The sequence below is a fragment of the Pseudomassariella vexata genome, assembly GCF_002105095.1.
Source record: "Pseudomassariella vexata strain CBS 129021 chromosome Unknown BCR38scaffold_8, whole genome shotgun sequence".
NCBI classification, from domain to species: domain Eukaryota; kingdom Fungi; phylum Ascomycota; class Sordariomycetes; order Amphisphaeriales; family Pseudomassariaceae; genus Pseudomassariella; species Pseudomassariella vexata.
In genome coordinates, this window is record NW_024467963.1 from 648,338 (window position 1) to 665,157 (window position 16,820).

At 51.0% G+C, this 16,820-nt stretch overlaps 5 protein-coding genes across 5 annotated transcripts; 2 read left to right on the forward strand and 3 right to left on the reverse strand.

Annotated features, from left to right (window-relative positions):
- Positions 1-421: 421 nt before the first annotated feature.
- On the reverse strand, positions 422-3,731 carry BCR38DRAFT_410054 (fungal-specific transcription factor domain-containing protein; the record flags this gene model as incomplete). Its single annotated transcript, XM_040858419.1, has 5 exons — positions 422-497; positions 555-3,008; positions 3,065-3,167; positions 3,263-3,471; positions 3,550-3,731. 5 exons carry the CDS (start codon positions 3,729-3,731, stop codon positions 422-424), a joined length of 3,024 nt encoding a protein of 1,007 aa, XP_040714749.1.
- A 1,906-nt stretch (positions 3,732-5,637) lies between these two features.
- BCR38DRAFT_524732 (GPI ethanolamine phosphate transferase 1) lies at positions 5,638-9,183 on the reverse strand. The gene is made up of 5 exons (XM_040865298.1): positions 8,747-9,183; positions 7,136-8,691; positions 6,882-7,069; positions 6,694-6,832; positions 5,638-6,646 (listed from the first exon to the last, which is right to left on the reverse strand). The coding sequence occupies exons 1-5, from the start codon at positions 8,922-8,924 to the stop codon at positions 5,705-5,707; spliced, it is 3,003 nt and encodes a 1,000-aa protein (XP_040714750.1). The 5' UTR covers positions 8,925-9,183; the 3' UTR covers positions 5,638-5,704.
- A 549-nt stretch (positions 9,184-9,732) lies between these two features.
- BCR38DRAFT_344982 (chromosome segregation protein Csm1/Pcs1-domain-containing protein) lies at positions 9,733-11,349 on the reverse strand (the record flags this gene model as incomplete). Its single annotated transcript, XM_040856147.1, has 3 exons — positions 9,733-9,947; positions 10,003-10,419; positions 10,470-11,349. The coding sequence occupies 3 exons, from the start codon at positions 11,347-11,349 to the stop codon at positions 9,733-9,735; spliced, it is 1,512 nt and encodes a 503-aa protein (XP_040714751.1).
- A 514-nt stretch (positions 11,350-11,863) lies between these two features.
- On the forward strand, positions 11,864-13,269 carry BCR38DRAFT_485865 (ATPase; the record flags this gene model as incomplete). Its single annotated transcript, XM_040863946.1, has 4 exons — positions 11,864-11,920; positions 11,981-12,263; positions 12,315-12,687; positions 12,738-13,269. 4 exons carry the CDS (start codon positions 11,864-11,866, stop codon positions 13,267-13,269), a joined length of 1,245 nt encoding a protein of 414 aa, XP_040714752.1.
- A 978-nt stretch (positions 13,270-14,247) lies between these two features.
- On the forward strand, positions 14,248-15,662 carry BCR38DRAFT_344807 (Cys/Met metabolism PLP-dependent enzyme-domain-containing protein; the record flags this gene model as incomplete). Its single annotated transcript, XM_040856132.1, has 2 exons — positions 14,248-15,513; positions 15,561-15,662. The coding sequence occupies 2 exons, from the start codon at positions 14,248-14,250 to the stop codon at positions 15,660-15,662; spliced, it is 1,368 nt and encodes a 455-aa protein (XP_040714753.1).
- Between the last annotated feature and the right edge of the window lie 1,158 nt (positions 15,663-16,820).

Sequence of the window (16,820 nt, forward strand, 5' to 3'; positions counted from 1 at the left end):
CTGTTCGGTTGTCTAGAACTTTCCTAGCTTATATTGTACCTTAACTGAAGTATTTTATACACCGTGACTTATCCATTGTAATTAATGCGCGTCGTCATCAAATAAGCACTCTTTGTTCTGCGCCTTTTCAACAGCTACATGTGTACATCGCGACCGCACAGTGTTTTAGTTGTGCTATCCCATTTGATCGCGTACTTTAGATGTTTGTGAACATATGGGTTTTGGAAGCCTAAGCTTTCTCAAATAGTACTATTGCGTACTTTGGTCGCTGTCAAGCGTAGTAAAATGCTTGTTGGTAGATCAGCGCCAGCCCGACCTTTCCCATAGCAACCAAATAGCACGCACGCTCCTTTAAATGCCTCATCCAACTTAGCAGCGCGTTATTGACAGCAAAAGCCCATCCATATATACGTTAAGGAGCTTATGGAACAGAACCAAGGCCCATATCGAGGTTCGCTATGTTCACCTGGTCACCGTTGATGCCGAAGAACTGAAACCTGTACTGCGCATCAGCAAAGTTGTCCATATCGAATCATTCACCACGTCAAACTTACCAATCCTCAACGTTCAGTGTGGCCGGCACTGGCTGACCCGTCGCGGAACCTGTACTCCAGCTATCGCTAGGACTGTGACCATCGGGCAATATTCCGTCGAATGTTCCCGTTGAGCCTTGCCACACGTTTCCTGACTGTCCCTGAAATTGTCCCATGTTGGGATTCAGCATACTGTTCGGCTGCTGAGGGCTTCCGTTCATGCCCCTATTCGGCGCCAGCCCGCCCTGCTGCTGCTGCTGCTGCTGTTGTTGTTGTTGTTGTTGCTGCTGCTGGTGGTGGTGGTACTGACCACCTTGGTTCTGCATCTGAGATGACATGCCTTGCATCTGTGCCACTAGATTTGGGTCCAGATTCTGACTGGTCTGGGGCGGTGACATCTGCGCGAATTGCGAAATGTGAGAGCTGTCTGGGAACAGCTGGTCTGGTTGGAAGTTCTCCCAGATCGACTGTGACAGGTTTGGAGAGTTTCGTGTCACTAGGTACAAGTCGGGAGGCGTCGCAGGAACGGAGAACGAGGGGTTAAACGGGGTCGCTGGCCGCGTATGAGGTCGACTGTTCGTGCCACCCATGAAAGTGTCACCAGACCTCACATGGGGAGACGTCGCGCCGGGCGGTCCCATGTGCTCATGTCTCACCGCACTGGGCGTCTGTGGCCGAGATCGCTCGTAAGACTCTTGATGTGTTGGCGTGCTCACGGTAAAGTCAATGGCCATCTCATCATATTTCCGCTTCGTCGCGTCCTGTGCTCTTTGCTGTTGCTGTTGTTGGTGGTGTTGGTGTTGTTCCAGTTGAGCCAGACTCTGTTGTGCTTTGCGATGACGCTTGCCTGCGGCTTTTTGTAGCCTTTCCTCAAATGTCCTGTTTCCGAGAATAGCCTCAAAAAGGGTGTAGACCATCTTGCCTACCAGCCAGACTCTGGAAACGTCTTTCAGTGCCCCCATGCAGGTGCGAATCCTATCATTCGTAACCTGCTGGATGGATGGAATAGGTGACCTCATCTGATATACATGCATGATGAGTGCCGAAAACAGACTGTAGTTGACGAACGCCGGGCAGTAACGCAGCTCATCATGAGCAGACAGGTTTTCAATGATGGACGTGATCATGCCCGCTGCCTGAAAAGCGATGTTCCTTGATGGGTAGGATGAGTCGTCTGGGTACCTGGTTCCGTAATTACTATTGGGCGGCATGTGCGCTCGATGTAGTAGACATAGCGTGGTATAGTAGTTGGAGTGAAGCAAAGCGCTCCAGAAATGGTGTCGCGGCATTTCCCAGTAAACAGACTTAGGACAGTTCTGGAGCCAGTCTGCCAAGGCCATGTCACTATGAGTTAGGTCTATCGCGTTGCGCTGACGGCCCTTGGAGGCGACAGAATACTGTTGGGAGAGGACCAAGCCCATAATCTCGCAAAGCTTCACGTATTGCAAGAAAAACTGGACGTGGATGGGATCGGGGGGGAACGCGCCCGTGTGATCCAATTCGTCCTCGATAAAGTCGTCCTCGGTGAGCATTTCAACATCTGAATCGTCCAAGTTGATATGCACCGGACGCCCCAAGGCGACTGCAACAGACCGATCTCGAGTGAACAGCGTCCACCATATTCGTTTCCAGAGTCGTTTGTCCGCTTTGTTCAGCTGCGAGTTCTCCACACTCCTGTGCATGCCAGATCCTTGGGCGACGATAGTCGCAACTCGACTCCAGTAAAATACGTTTTTGGTGACATCCTCAGGACCTTCCCAGTACCAGCCCATCAGAATGAGAGACTGGACGATGGTGACGCGATCATCTTCGTAATTGGCATCATAAAGGGCTTTCGCCCTCTTGTAGAACGTCAGTGCGGCAGGGGTTGTTGAACCATTGGCGTCCATCAATGCCGGGTTGTTGCAGACACGTGAGCCTGCAAGCAACACAGCTTGTAACAGCAAGAGAGAGGGCGGGTTCTTGGAGTCCCGGTACTGCCGCATGAAGCGACTCCGATTGATGACTGGGACAATGGGATGGACCCATCGGAAATATGATTCGATGAGCTCGTCGCAAAGGGACCTCGGTGGTAGGAGAAAGGCGCCCCGCTGGTGTAGAATATCGATCTCAATATTGTCCAGCTCCGTCAGTCGTGCTCTTGAACCTCGGATGTTGTCAGGCAGCGGATAATGCACGACATCGGATGAGCCACCCTGGCGGTCGTGAACCAATAGAGTCAAGTTCGAAGACTCTCCGAGGAAGGCCACTCGTCCGGCTTCGGTGATGGGCGCTCTGGTAAACTTGGGCTTCATGACAATGTTCAAGAAGGTATCGTTGTCCACCTCCTCTTTCCGGGCTTGGGCTTCGGTCAACGTGTTCGCCGGGGTACCTTCGTTGGAGTGGTAGACGGTGGGCCTCACTGGGAAGGTGGTGGACGAGCCGTGGCCGGGGCCGGGGGCAGGTGATCGATCTTCAACATTGTCGCCGCGTTCACTGAGATGCAATCAGCCGTGTCCATGTTGCTGAGGAGATAAGAGAGTTCAACCCACCTGTCCGAGTCCTTGCTTGTGTTTGCGCCTGCTGTCTTCTTCCTCTTAGGTGCAGGAATCTTGCATTCGATCTGGAAGGCGACGCAGTTCGTACATGGCACACCTAGGCTGGCGGCGTCGCATCGAACCTGTTATTTTGTAAATATCGAGTTGCGCTCCGGGGAAGCCTGAGTATGGCAATTGAGCGGTACTGCATACCTTTCGAGCGTGGCAGGTCTGTGGGAAGTCGGCTTGTCAGTAAAGGGTCGCGATGGGTGGATGGGTACGTGGCGTGGCCGAGTCGAAATGCCTCGGCACGATTACCATTCGGAACCCAGATAAAACCAGATAAAGCCTCGGAGCGGTCGCAAAGAGGTTGATAAGAAACATAAGAAACACAAGCATACCTCGCAAGCTCTTGAAGCTCGCTGTCTTTTCGTTATAGATGCAGTCAGCAAGACGGGCCGTGGACGCATGCGCAGAGGTAATTGGATATTGCTACAAACCTTCGAAAGCTGGGGTGGTTTTGCGAGTTCTGTGGTGGTGGTGCGACCACAGCACCACCAGCACCAGGCCCAGCTTGAGTTGGCCCGCCGCCGCCGTTGGGAGCTGCCTGCGACGGGGAATGCGAGTTCTGGGTTTGGCCCGCGTGCGCCGAGTCTCCTGCTGTCGCCATGTCCACGTCCATTATTGGGCGACGCTGCGTGCTGTTGGACAAAATCTCGGAACAGCGGTCGCGGTCGTCGCGGTCGCGGTCGAGGTCGAGGTCGAGGTCGAGTTGAGTCCTGAGATTAAAAGTTGTGAAGCAAGAAGATAGTGATTGTGGGAATCATGGAGTCCCAGCTTGAATTCAGTGCTCAGTGCTGCGACTAATCTCAAGCGTCCCCGTACGAACCCCCCGTCCGCGCCGGGAGTGCTTGCGCAAGGTTGTAAGGTTTGGACCTAGAGGGACCCAGCTGGATGCGACCGACTGACATCCACCAGTGCTGCCAAAATGTGTCTCATGTGTCGTGCGGTCTGCGCGGCACTGCAGTCTCTATTTACTACTTGAATTCTGGAAATTCCGGAAAGGTGCAGCACTCCTCAACACTGCGTAATGCCCAACTGTTCTGCCCGTGCGCCGTCACACTTGCTACCAAGACCGGGGGATGCTTGATGGGAATTTTACGAATTCTGACAGCAGTCCCAATGCGATTTGGTAAAAGGACTCATTCTGAGCCCCGAAAAAGCGGCTAGAAAGCCTGTTGTTGGTTTGGTTCCTGCCACCTTCGGAACTATTCCTGTCATTAACACGTATCCGAGTCCTAGATCGTCAAAAGACGTGGGGGGCTTGGTAAGCCGACCGTTGGTCAAATTTGAATAATTCCCCGACCTGGCTTCCAACAGTACTCAGTGCTCATGACAGCTTAAGGCTCCAGCTTTGATTGATGTGTTTCTTATATCAGGCCACCTGCGAAGGTGGAGTTTAAAAGCAGACGATTGCGAGTACTCGAGTACTACAAGTATATCAGACGGCTGCTGCGGTGTTTTTGGTCAACTAGTTCTTCCGACGTCTATAGTCGCCATCCTTTTTTACCCACCCAGGTGACTAGATTTTCGCCATGCAAGGTGACTGAAAGGGGGTTTGCAACATTTAGACATCATGCATGAACATGTGATCGACGAATTATATAGAAGAGTCACCAGATGCCCCTGCTACGGCAAGCTACGGCAGAGGCTGCCCTGCCGAGGGATGTATGATGAGTGAAAGTAGTATATGGCCCGAAGTCTTGGACGTGTCATCACTGTCCCGGCCGTCCAGAATCTGGGGCACACCACTTAGGTGTTGAGGGTGTGTAGACTTTCCAACTCTTCCCGCATCACTAATGCACACTTCTGCGGAATAAGATGCTACCCACATAATTTGGGGCTAAATTCTAGACTCCGTAGTCCTGAATTGAGTCTAAGCTTGCTATTGGGCTTGTAAGTGAAGCAATGAACTCAGCCCATCTGTCAAGTACGTAACCAGAAGATCCGACCGCTTTGGCATAGGCGGGAATATAGGCCATGAGCTGGCTGGGTTTGCTGATGGCGCCAATTTGAAACGGGGTCGGTGACCTATCGGTAGAAGCTGTAAGGCACCGCATTGGGAGCCCGAATGATTCATATCCCATGCCAGCAGCAAGATCGATGCCTCATGATCGTCTGATCAAGCAAGCCTCGTCAGCTTCGAGACCTCAATGTTTTCTTCTCTCATAATGTATGCATCGTCTCGATGCGGACAAAGGGCTCCATTAAATTTTCCTGAATCTTGGGGGTAAGATATACACATCTCCAACAGGTACTAAGGTGGATGCGTGCAACTCGGGCAAACCCTATACAGAAGAATGTCTACGGCTGTACAAAAGGGAACGCTTGCACGCACCCAGCCCAGACGTGGGGACCGAAAATCTGGGGTTGGGCGGAGCACTTTAGGTTGGATTACAAGATCTTGGGTATCTTGTGGAAAGACAAGATACCTCGGCATCTCGTGCTGAACCAAACTCCATAAAACCGTTCGCGTCTTGTGCGGCCAATCGCTGGCCAAAGACTTGGCAGCCAGTCATAACGTTCATGTTCAAATGCTATTTCTATTACTGCTAAGTAAGTACTTTGAACTAACTATATTGCTGTTTTTGACGTCTAATGTGTAGCAACTGCTTTCGCTTCTTCTTCTCCTTGTTCTTGCTCTTTGACCTCGCCCACCACGAGTTCCGCCACAGTATCCATTGCTGCTCCATTCGTCTTGACCTCGGGCTTGTCGGAGCTATTCACTTCGATGCCAGAGATGAAAACCACACTCACGCCTTCCAAAGCCGCCACAAACACGCATAGCAGACTGGCTATGGCGAAATGGCTGATCGTCGACCCGATTTCCAGCCAGGAGCCTTCGTCCTTGACAACCCAGAAGAAGTAAAGTGTTAAGACGTCGCTCAGAGCCATGGCCACCATAAATAGTGCTGAGGGCGCGACTCCTAACCGTTTGTTCAGAATGCCAAGGTTCGCTGATAGTAGAGCAAACGGGATCATCAGCTTCAGAATGAGAAGCGCTCCTTGTGAGAATGGGTCGAAGACAGGTATCAGCCGATTTACGCTCTCCAAACTGAACGACGAGATGGACGCGACATTCCCCGTGCTGAAAAAGGCTGACTGGAGCAAAACAAAGAAGAACAAGGCTACTCGAGCGTCTGAGAGTGCCAAGGGTCGGAAATGCGAAGTAACTTTTGCCAGAGTTGTCTTGGCTGAGCCATTCGTCTCCTGGGTTTGGGAGTTCGCCTTGCGAAAGAGTTGACTGTAATGTTCCAGGCGCACCCAAGCAAGTAAAGTAACACAGTAGGCAAAGTAGAATAGTCCTTCGTATGATATCGTAAGTATCACAAAGGTTGGCGCAAAAGTCAAGAATATCACCATTAGCCGGTGAAGGTAATGACTGTTGGTATGCAGTCGGTGAGCCAGTGGCATGAGCAATGAGATAACCAACACTAGCCACCCAACGACTTGGTTACCTTGCGGCAAGCCCGACTTAGCCTGCAGTGAGAGGGCGCTGGATCGAGTCACGAATGTAGCCAGGAGAGTGAGCCCGGTCTAGCAAGCATTAGTGAGACCCATGACTGGTAGCAGGCGCAGCTTACCTGAACACCAATCAAGGCCCTTGAGAGGTTGCTCTCCTTGATTGGAATTGACCCAATTTTCGACGAATCGGCAAGAAGCTTCTCCTCAAACACAAGATAGAAGATGCCAACTGCTACCATGAGGAAACCGCCAAGTATACTGCAGCATATTAGTCAAACCACCTAAACCAGGAATTGGGGAAGCTGACATTAGATTTATGTTTTCCACCTTCATGGCCGGCAGAAGTGTGAATGAGCCCGTGACAATACATGACACGAACCAAGTGGCAGAGAGAACGGCATGCCTCTGGAGAAATTTCAAGCCAAGGACCACGGGGTACAAGGCGCCAACATAGAACAGAACCGTAAGGATTTCACGATGGATATAACCAAGCGCCTGATCAATGTTAATACATGGCTCTGAAGATTTCTTTTTTTTGTTTCTTTTCTCAGGGTTGCTTACTAGGGATTCCACAATTCCCAGGTAGGTGATAGCGTTGACAACAAGTGACAAGATCTTTGGGCCGGCCTTAACATGCCCGAACAATGCTTGCCATCCTTTTGAGAGGCTCACACGCCTTGCATAGACTTCCTCCCAGAAAAATACAGGGAAGAACGCGTAGGCGTAGTAGGTAGCAGGGGAGTGTGATGCCACGAAGGAGGCATACAAAACGACCAAGACGGACGAGAAAAAGAGAGCACCTGGTACGGTCCTTGCAGGTTGCGTAGTTCCCTGTAACACATGGAGATCTATCACCGTAGTAAGTGCGAATGCGATCCAGCCAAGGTACCCAATGGTGATGAGCGCTCTCAAGAAGAGCCAGTCATAAGTCTGGAGGTATCTCAACCCCTCCAAACCTAGCTTAATAAGGGCAGCAGTTTCCTCGATGGCCTCCTCGGGCCTTCCTGTTGCAATCAATTGCTGAATAGCTTCCACTCGCTCCTCAGGGGTCGAGTTTCCTACACTCAACGGCTTGTACGGTTGGTACCTGAGCTGAGTGGACTGCTTTATGCTTTCCTTAACTCGGTACATCTCTAATATCTGCTTAGCATTAACCAAGGATGCTTCGGCCTTTTCCTTGGTATTCGCAGAGAGATATGACAAGGGAAGTTCGCCCACAGAATTGGCTGGGAGTTCAACCCCAAGCAGGTAGGCCATTAATGCAGCAACATCGGCCTGTGACACGTCATGCCGTTTGATCTCGTCCAGATTCCAGTCGGACGAGTACTCGTTATGTCCAGGGGCAACGGATCCTGGGAATTTGGTCGGTTTCGCAATACCGGAACCCCAGGCAATTAAAGGAGTTCTGGTGTTGTCCGGATGGCCATCTCCATGACTACCCCAGTCGCTCATTCCATGATCAGCAGTGAACACGAAGGCCGTTCTGTCGTCTCCGTAAAATTTGTTTATCAGCTCGGATATTTCCTTAACCCCTTCGTCGACCACCTTGATGTTATTCAAATACTCTTTCGAGTATGGTCGGTACGAGTGGCCAGTGGTGTCCAGCCCCAGCAAGTGTAGGAACAAGACAATTTTGTCCTGCCTCAACGCGTCACCCAGCGTCTTGCTCTTGCCTGCTTCCGCGAAGAACTCCTTGACATGGTCGAAGACCCACAGATCCAAGTGCAATGCGTCCTGCGAGAAATCCTCGAATTCGGCATCGTAGCAATAAGCGTCAATGGTCCCAGGGGTGGCGCCCTTCTCGAACATGGGCAAAATATCAGGGCTTCCCCAGCTCCATGTGTGCCTACTCCGATTGAAGACACTGTCGAAGTTGACTGGATTCAGCTTCCATCCCGTCGCAACGGCCGATACGTCCTCGTAAAGTCCAGCAATGAGCGCAACATGCCCCGGCCGCGATTCCGTCGGAACTCTTGTATGCGAGACGCCAAAAGTGCCATGCTCCAGGACGCGCGAGCGCAGGAACGGCGCAAGAGGCCGCGGTGTCAGATCGTTGTCGGACTGTGGGTTGGGGTCGGGGAAGGACTGGAAGGCCTTGTCGGCGCGTAACCCATCACCTAAGCACCATCGATCAGCACTTATACTACAGGAGGAAGGTCCAACTGTGCATACCAACAAAAAGCACTAGACGTTCGGCCGGGGCTTTGGTTCCTTGTGGCCGGTCGACATGGAACAATTGCATGCCCGACACAATGGGGCTGACGAAATAAATGTCAAAAATGGAATATAGATACACCAGGTGGAAGACCATGGCAATCGCCAAGAATCCGAACCGCGTAACGGTCGCCATGGTGGAGTATTTGGGTGTTGAGGCTGGCCGTCTCAGCGGGCGTCTTGGTCGTCAACAATCAAGTTGAAGTGGGCGGTCGCAAAAGAACACGACACATCCATTGAAGCCAGAAATCCGGAAGCGAGTGGACAGGCAAGAGCGTCACCAAAATACTGGCAGAGACCCGCAATACAACTGATCGTAAATACCTTTTTTTTGTATTGCGCTCTGCTGACACGAAAAAATCATCAGCAATCGCAGTCAGTTCGCAGCAGCTCAGATGCAACACAGGCCAGGATGGCACTTTCAGAGCTTGGCCAGGAAGTTTAAGTGCACATTCTCTACCAATCCCGTGTCGCCTCCATCAGCTAGCTCGTCATTCCGGGATCCCGGTGCTCCTTTGCAGGGTTTGTTAGCAAGGGCCACCCGCATTTTGCACTCGTCGCTCAGGGGAGATTATTTGAGTAGTGCAAACCCGGATGGCCGTTTCATAAGCAGAAGCTTGAAGCCACCTTGATGCACAGGTATATATGAAGTACCTGATGAATAATACCTCCACGACCTCTACACTTCCAAGATGAAGAATGCCCAGGTCCAAATCCAGGAGCGTCCAGACAAGCTGGCAACAACTTCTGCTAACCTTACTCAAAGTATTGATCGTACAATTACTGAAAACTCCAGGACTCATGAACAACTTATGCCTGTGTCCTATTCAGGTCCAATCTCGAACCCCGCTACCACATTATCCACATAAACAATGCATATACCGAGCCAGATGGGTATCTTTGCGCATAGGCGACTGTCGTAGAAGCACGACTACAAAATCAAACTACTCCGGCCTCTCTGCCATACACTTCATAACTCTCGCAAAGAACTTGGCCGCGTGTGGCCTTGGAAAAGTGATTTCCTCGACGAGATAGTCAGGCAACACGTCGATGAGAGCTCGATCCCTGTTAGGGTCCAATTGAGGCATGTACATGAACTGAACCTCGTCGATGTTGCCGGAGGTGTTGTCCGTTCCGATAGAAAGCTTGAAATGAAGAGCTAGAGGAATAGTTAACGACTGGAGAGACGGATATGAGATCTCATGGTCACTTACTTCCGTTTCTGCCCGTCTGGATGCAGTCATACACTTCTTCATCGTTCTCTCTTTTGACATTGCGGATCATCAGTCCGGTTAAGTCTCCGTAGAGATCTTCTTTCATTTGAGCTGTTTGAACAGCCGCCTCGGCGTTAGCGAGCATTCGGTTGTTGCCCATGTTGCCCTTGATGGCGCTACTGGGAACTTTGACGTTAGCTGCTTCCGCTGCACGAGATGCAGCAAGTCTCGTCGACAAAGTCTTGTTCTCTTTCTTAGTCTCAGCTAGTGAGTTTGTCATCTCAGTGATCTTGTCTTGCAACTCGGTCATATCTTTTTCACTCATCTCGAGCTGCTTTCTCAGTCGCTGGCTATCCTTGGCGAGTTCAGTCTGAGCAGCAAGCTGAGCTTTCAGGGTCGTAATCAACTGGTTGGCAGCTATACAAACGTTAGATCCATCGGTGACGATCATGCTAACCCGGACTCACTCTCTGCTCTCTCCTCTCCTTGTTGCTTGAGTCTGTCGTAGTTGCGCTCTGCCTCCTTAACGCCAATTTCCCGCAAGTCTTTGTACTTGGTCTCAAGATTATCGTACTTGCGCGTTAGATCGCCGATGCGACGACGCAACGAGGGATCGTTGAGCTCGGAATCAGAGGCAGCCATTGGTCGGCGAATGGCACTGAAGGGAACTGCATGGTGTTGTGGGTGTTTCGCAGAGGATGAGCATTGTGCAGAGGACAAGGCAGCGCGATCATACGGGGGCAGATCCTCAACTTGGTCGTCTTCAATACTGTCTTCCAGCAAGTTGGCCGGTTGGCTCTCTGGGATTTCTAACTCGGGCTGCTGCGTTTCCGCAATCTCATGCTCGACGGGAGGTGTTGCGACCCGAGCCTTCGGCTTTCGACCTCTCTTAGCTTGTGGGGCAGCTTCTGGTGCTTCAAGTTCTGGATCCTTTGCTTCTTCTTCTATTTTTGCCGTCTTCGCAGTGCGCGGACGCCCTCGGGCGGGTTTTGCCTTTGCCTCGGGTTCAACCGTGGTCCCATCATGATCAGGATCGTCCACCTCATCTACGTCCTCCGTAGCTGGCCTTTTCTTTCCTCTCCCTGCTGTAGCTTTCGGTTTGGCATTGCTCGGCTTCTCGGCCAATGCCTTTCTTTCCATCGTTGTAGCTGCTGCCCTAGTACTTGTTCGTGTCGCATTCTGGGCAGGCTTAGTGGCTCGGCTGACAGCGGCGCCTCGTCCTTTCTTGATTGTAGGCATCTTCTCGGTTTTCTTGGTCTGCGCAAGTGGATGGCTGAGTAAAATGTCTGAATCCTCGTCCTCCGACTCCACCAGCCCCAGCAGCGCAGTGAATTTGGCCTTGGACATGGAACGAAAGTAAACAATGGGCGATTCGCTTGCGCAAAGCTAACAACGCGGTGGAGAGCGATATAGTTATCGGCAATTAATGGGACGAGTGAAGGTTCTGATGCTAAACCAAAGTACATAGAAAGTCAAATTATTGGCGATGATTTAATTACGCGACGTAGATCGCGACGACTTCTCTTGAGGTGGAACGTCAAATCAATGTAAACAAGTCGGTGTACAAGGAACCCCACCTTTTTACGGTCCTACCCGGGAGCCAGCTGGGAGCCGTTTTGTTCGAGTGACGTGTCTCCCGCCACCTGTGGCGTCACTGTCCTCGGCGTCCTTCAGCGGCTGGCCGACCACGACGCTGTCTGCTCGACCAGTCGATTATCCCAACGTCAGCACGCAAGCCCAAATTTGTGAATAGTCGCCGTGGCGCATCAAATCATACCTCATTTCTACCCAATTGCTTCCCAGGTCGACTGCCAACCGCGAAGAGCAGATGCTTCTAGGCTACTTCCAGGACGCTCTCAAGATGGTCGACCGAAAGCGAGGCGACTACCTCTGGGACCTGATATTCTTCACACTAATCGTAGGACATCTCGCTGCGGCTCTCCCATGGTGGTGTATACTGAATCTAACTACTGAGTAGTCGGGAACTGGATTCTTCCTAGCAAAGAATTTCTTGTCAAGCTTGCAAACGACCCTTGCCGATCCCGAAAAGGAGAAGCACGAACAGGCCAGAATCCGAGCTCGGGCGAATCTCCAGCGATTACAAAAGTCTAGAGAAGATGGTGAAGGTGGTGACTATGACGAAGATTCGAGCGGCAACGCGCGACAAGGACCGCGGATAGAAGATCTCGAACTCAACGAATATGAGAATCTGGTGGCTATGGAGGTTGTTGCGCCAGAAGATATTGCTGTCGGATTTGATGGTAAGCACTTCGAGGCCCGCCTGGGCAATGCGATGCTTACGATGCGATAAGACATTGGCGGACTTGAGGATATAATTGAGGAGGTCAAGGAATCCGTCATCTACCCGCTCACGATGCCGCATCTCTATTCGCACGCCGCTCCGCTTCTATCTGCGCCGTCCGGTGTGCTGCTCTACGGCCCTCCGGGTTGCGGCAAGACCATGTTGGCAAAAGCCGTTGCGCACGAGAGTGGTGCATCATTCATCAACCTCCATATCTCTACATTAACGGAGAAATGGTATGGAGACTCGAACAAGCTTGTGCGGGCAGTGTTCTCCCTCGCCCGCAAGTTACAACCTGCCATCATTTTCATAGACGAGATTGATGCTGTGCTGGGTACGCGGAGGAGTGGGGAGCATGAAGCCAGCGGTATGGTGAAGGCCGAGTAAGTGTATTGTCTTGGCACAATTGAGCACTCAACTAATAACAGTACAGGTTCATGACTTTATGGGATGGTCTCACATCTGCAAATACGAGGGGTGTGCCATCAAGAATATGTGTCCTTGGTGCGACTAACCGCATCCACGACATTGACGAGGCCATTCTACGGAGAATGCCCAAGAAATTCCCAGTATCTTTGCCAGATAAGAGCCAGAGGCTTCGAATATTGCAGCTCGTCTTGAAGGATACGAAGACAGATCCCGATAATTTCAACATCGACTATATCGCGAGAGTTACCGCCGGAATGTCTGGAAGTGATATTAAGGAGGCGTGTCGCGATGCTGCCATGGTGCCAGTGAGAGAATACATTCGGGAACATAAAGCAAGTGGCAGTGCCATGTCGAGTATTGACCCGAGACGTGTACGAGGCATGAGGACAGAAGATTTCTTTGGGCGAAAGGGTGGTGGACAAATACTCATGAAGAATCACGCTCAAGCAAAATCTTCAAGCGATGAGTATGAAGACATTGAGGACGAAGATCTTACAGCGGAAACATCTACCAGTGGACAAAGAACCACACAATAGTCGGCCTAGGTAGGATGTCACTGCCTACGGTTTTGCACGTGGGATACATGGACGCAAGATGGGATTGTGGTTGTGTCAATACCACTTTGTACTAGAATACGGGACTTTTCCAAGATAACTGCGCAATGACACGAAGAAATTAAAGCGTCAGGAAATAGGATACTCAAAGCCAGAAGCTCACAAATCGACGACGACTGAAGCAGAGACTACTTTGAGTCATAGTCGCTATTGACGGGTATTAAGTACCAATGCTGTAAGCAAACCTTTGCTACGCCGATTACGGTCCTCACTGTTTCAATCGGAACATCAAAATGTTGACCTAGTCTGTTACTCAGACAAACTTACATACTGTCGACAGAGGGGTCAGGAATTTCGAATGTGCAGCCCTATGTGATCAACATTTTTCCCGTTCAGCCCCCCGTAACACTTCCATGTCAGTGGAACGTGGCTTCCAGCGTTCATGTTCGACACTTCTCCTTCGTATTGACATTTGACATAACTACTAGAAAACCGGCCGGTTGTACTCCTGTATCAATTTGAAATGGTTGAAGTCTGTACGTGTCTCTGGAAACCGGCGAACTGGGCTTCCTTTGAATAACTCCTATCCAAATTTGACAAGATCGATTTATACATAATACTCCGTCCCTCTTTTTGGTGAGGAGATACGGGGTACGTACCTCTGATCACGTCATTTTTAGTCCTGAATGCCAATAAGACAAACCCCGGATTTTCTGCTTGACCGCATCTGCTGACCTCCGATATCCGCTCTATGGCTGCGGCAACTGCAAGGGACTTGGCCCCTCCACCTCATCTTCAGGCTGCTCGGGAATTTCTGCGCGTCGTAAGGCTTTCATCTTCCCTTATATCTTGCAAATTTTGTGACATTTCGGGCCAATTGAGTTCTTTACCATCATATTTTTTTGGCAATTTTGCACCCGCTCATTCCCACGTTGAACACATCAAGGCATTCCAATCAGAATGGCCACACCACCGGACAATGGCCGTTCCTCTGGGAATGAAGATGCTACCAAGCCCATCAACAAGGCATTCTCCAAGGTAGACCTCGACGGCCACGATCTGCCTCCGTCACCTGCACCCTCGAGCCCGGCCAATGGCCGACGCCGCTATGCTCTTGCCACTGAACTGGTCTACACGGAATCAAAAGACCAATATGGCGCATCCAGCATTCCGATATACCAGTCGGCTACTTTCAAACAGACGTCGGCGAGCGGCGGAAACGAGTATGATTATACTCGATCAGGAAATCCCACCCGTACCCATCTGGAGCGACACATGGCCAAGATCATGAACGCCACACGGGCTTTGGCAGTGGGCTCCGGCATGGGTGCGCTGGATGTAATAACACGGCTTCTCCGACCGGGAGATGAGGTCGTAACGGGCGATGATCTCTACGGTGGCACCAACCGTTTGCTCGCATATTTATCGTCCAACCAAGGCATCGTTGTTCATCATGTCGACACAACCCACGTTGAGCGCGTGGGAGAGGTCATTTCCGACAAAACGGCTATGGTGCTCCTGGAAACTCCGACCAACCCTCTGATCAAAATCGTGGATATCACTTCCATTGCCAAGATCGTCCATGATGCAAATCCCAAGGCGCTTGTCATCGTGGATAATACTATGTTATCTCCTATGCTTTGCAACCCCTTAGAGCTTGGTGCTGACGTTGTTTATGAGTCTGGCACGAAGTACCTGTCTGGTCATCACGATATCATGGCCGGAATCATTGCGTGCAATGACCCAGCCATCGGCGACAAAATGTATTTCACCATCAACGCAAGCGGATGCGGACTATCTCCGAACGATTCATTCTTGTTGATGCGCGGCGTCAAAACATTGGCCATCCGCATGGAGAAGCAGCAGGCGAATGCCCAGGCCATCGCAGAATTCCTTGAGTCCCATGGATTTCGAGTGCGCTACCCAGGCTTGAAGTCGCATCCCCAATACGACCTCCACTGGGCCCTGGCACGAGGTGCTGGCGCTGTTCTTTCATTTGAGACAGGCGACGTGACCCTATCGGAAAGGATCGTTGAAGCCGCAAGATTATTCGGCATCAGCGTAAGCTTCGGATGTGTCAACAGTTTGATCAGCATGCCTTGCCGGATGAGTCATGCCAGCATTGATGCGAAGACGAGGAAAGAACGCCAGATGCCTGAGGATATTATCAGACTCTGCGTTGGAATTGAGGATGTGAATGATCTCATTGATGACCTGTCCCGCTCGGTAAGACATCGCACCATTTTCAAGCTCGGAAATCTAACTTTAGACAGCTCGTACAAGCCGGTGCCGTCACCATCACACTTGACGGATTCCATGCTGCTGGCTCGGCTCAAAGGCTAGGCGAAGCTCCAGCGGCTGACAGCTCTTCATAGGCTTTCAACTCTGAGCTACCAACGTTTTGGGCCATGTTTAATGGTACTACCATTTGCACGACCATACAGCAGCTTAATGTTATGCACGGCTGATCAGGAGTGACGAAGTGGTATATTCAACCGGAGCTATGAGAAGAAAGAAGCTCTCTGACGAACTGATCAATCCCACGGAAAGGGATGTCAATTCGTCTAGCACATTTACAAATCCACGCACCAAAGATGTCCCTTAGTTCTCTACGTCTCTCAACCCTGACTATTGGCCCTATGAAGTTATTTGAAGTCAGTATTGTGTCATCTTGGTATGTACCAGAGCTTGACTCACCTCTTCACGAGGACCTCGCTCATAGGGAGTTTACCCCCACTGGTTTCCCTTGCCCATGCATCCAACATGGGTGTTGTGGAAGGGGGCGGGATCAGAGGTTGCCCGCCTTGCGCGGTGCTGCCCAGATTCTGGGCAGAACTGCTTAGGTCAGCCCTCCTCAAGCTCCCTCGAGAATGTGGTTTTCATCACGCACCTGGAGGTTGTCTGGGAGCTTCCGTGAACGCTGTGTGGCATGGCAACGCAGAAGCCAAAGGCAAATGTACTTGGTAACGGTAGTATTCGACGGGTGGTTGAGGTTTGGGCTGGAGGGAGAAAACAAGACACACTCAAAAAGACCTAGGGAGCAATTATGGAGATTTATTTCTGACCTCCAGTCTTGGGTTGTTGGAGCCAAGCACTTTATACAAGTGCTTATTGGTCCCGTCCATCATCGCCGTCTTAAGGGAACGTTTTTCATCTCACCATATTTCTTCCATCATGCGCGACGTATTCCAAATAGGCTCGTCGCAGCTTTCATATCAATTGGGGCTGCAAGCGTAGTGCGCGATTGGCTTTTCTGGGCAGGGGACTGAGCTCCTTGATCTGTCACGACGATATGTTGTCGTTCCACGAGAAACACAAAGTCTGGTGTATAGACGGCAATAGACTCCGGCGACCCCTTGGTTGGCGAATCTCGGTCTGGTATCTTTTGCAATGGGCTTGCCTTAGTCCAATTTGTGTAACGATTCATACACTGTCTAAGGGGTGATCCAAATCACCACGTTTGATACCCATCCATTCAAAGCAGATGATTTGCATCCTCTTCCGGCAAGTCTGGTGGTTATGCAAGCTCCTGG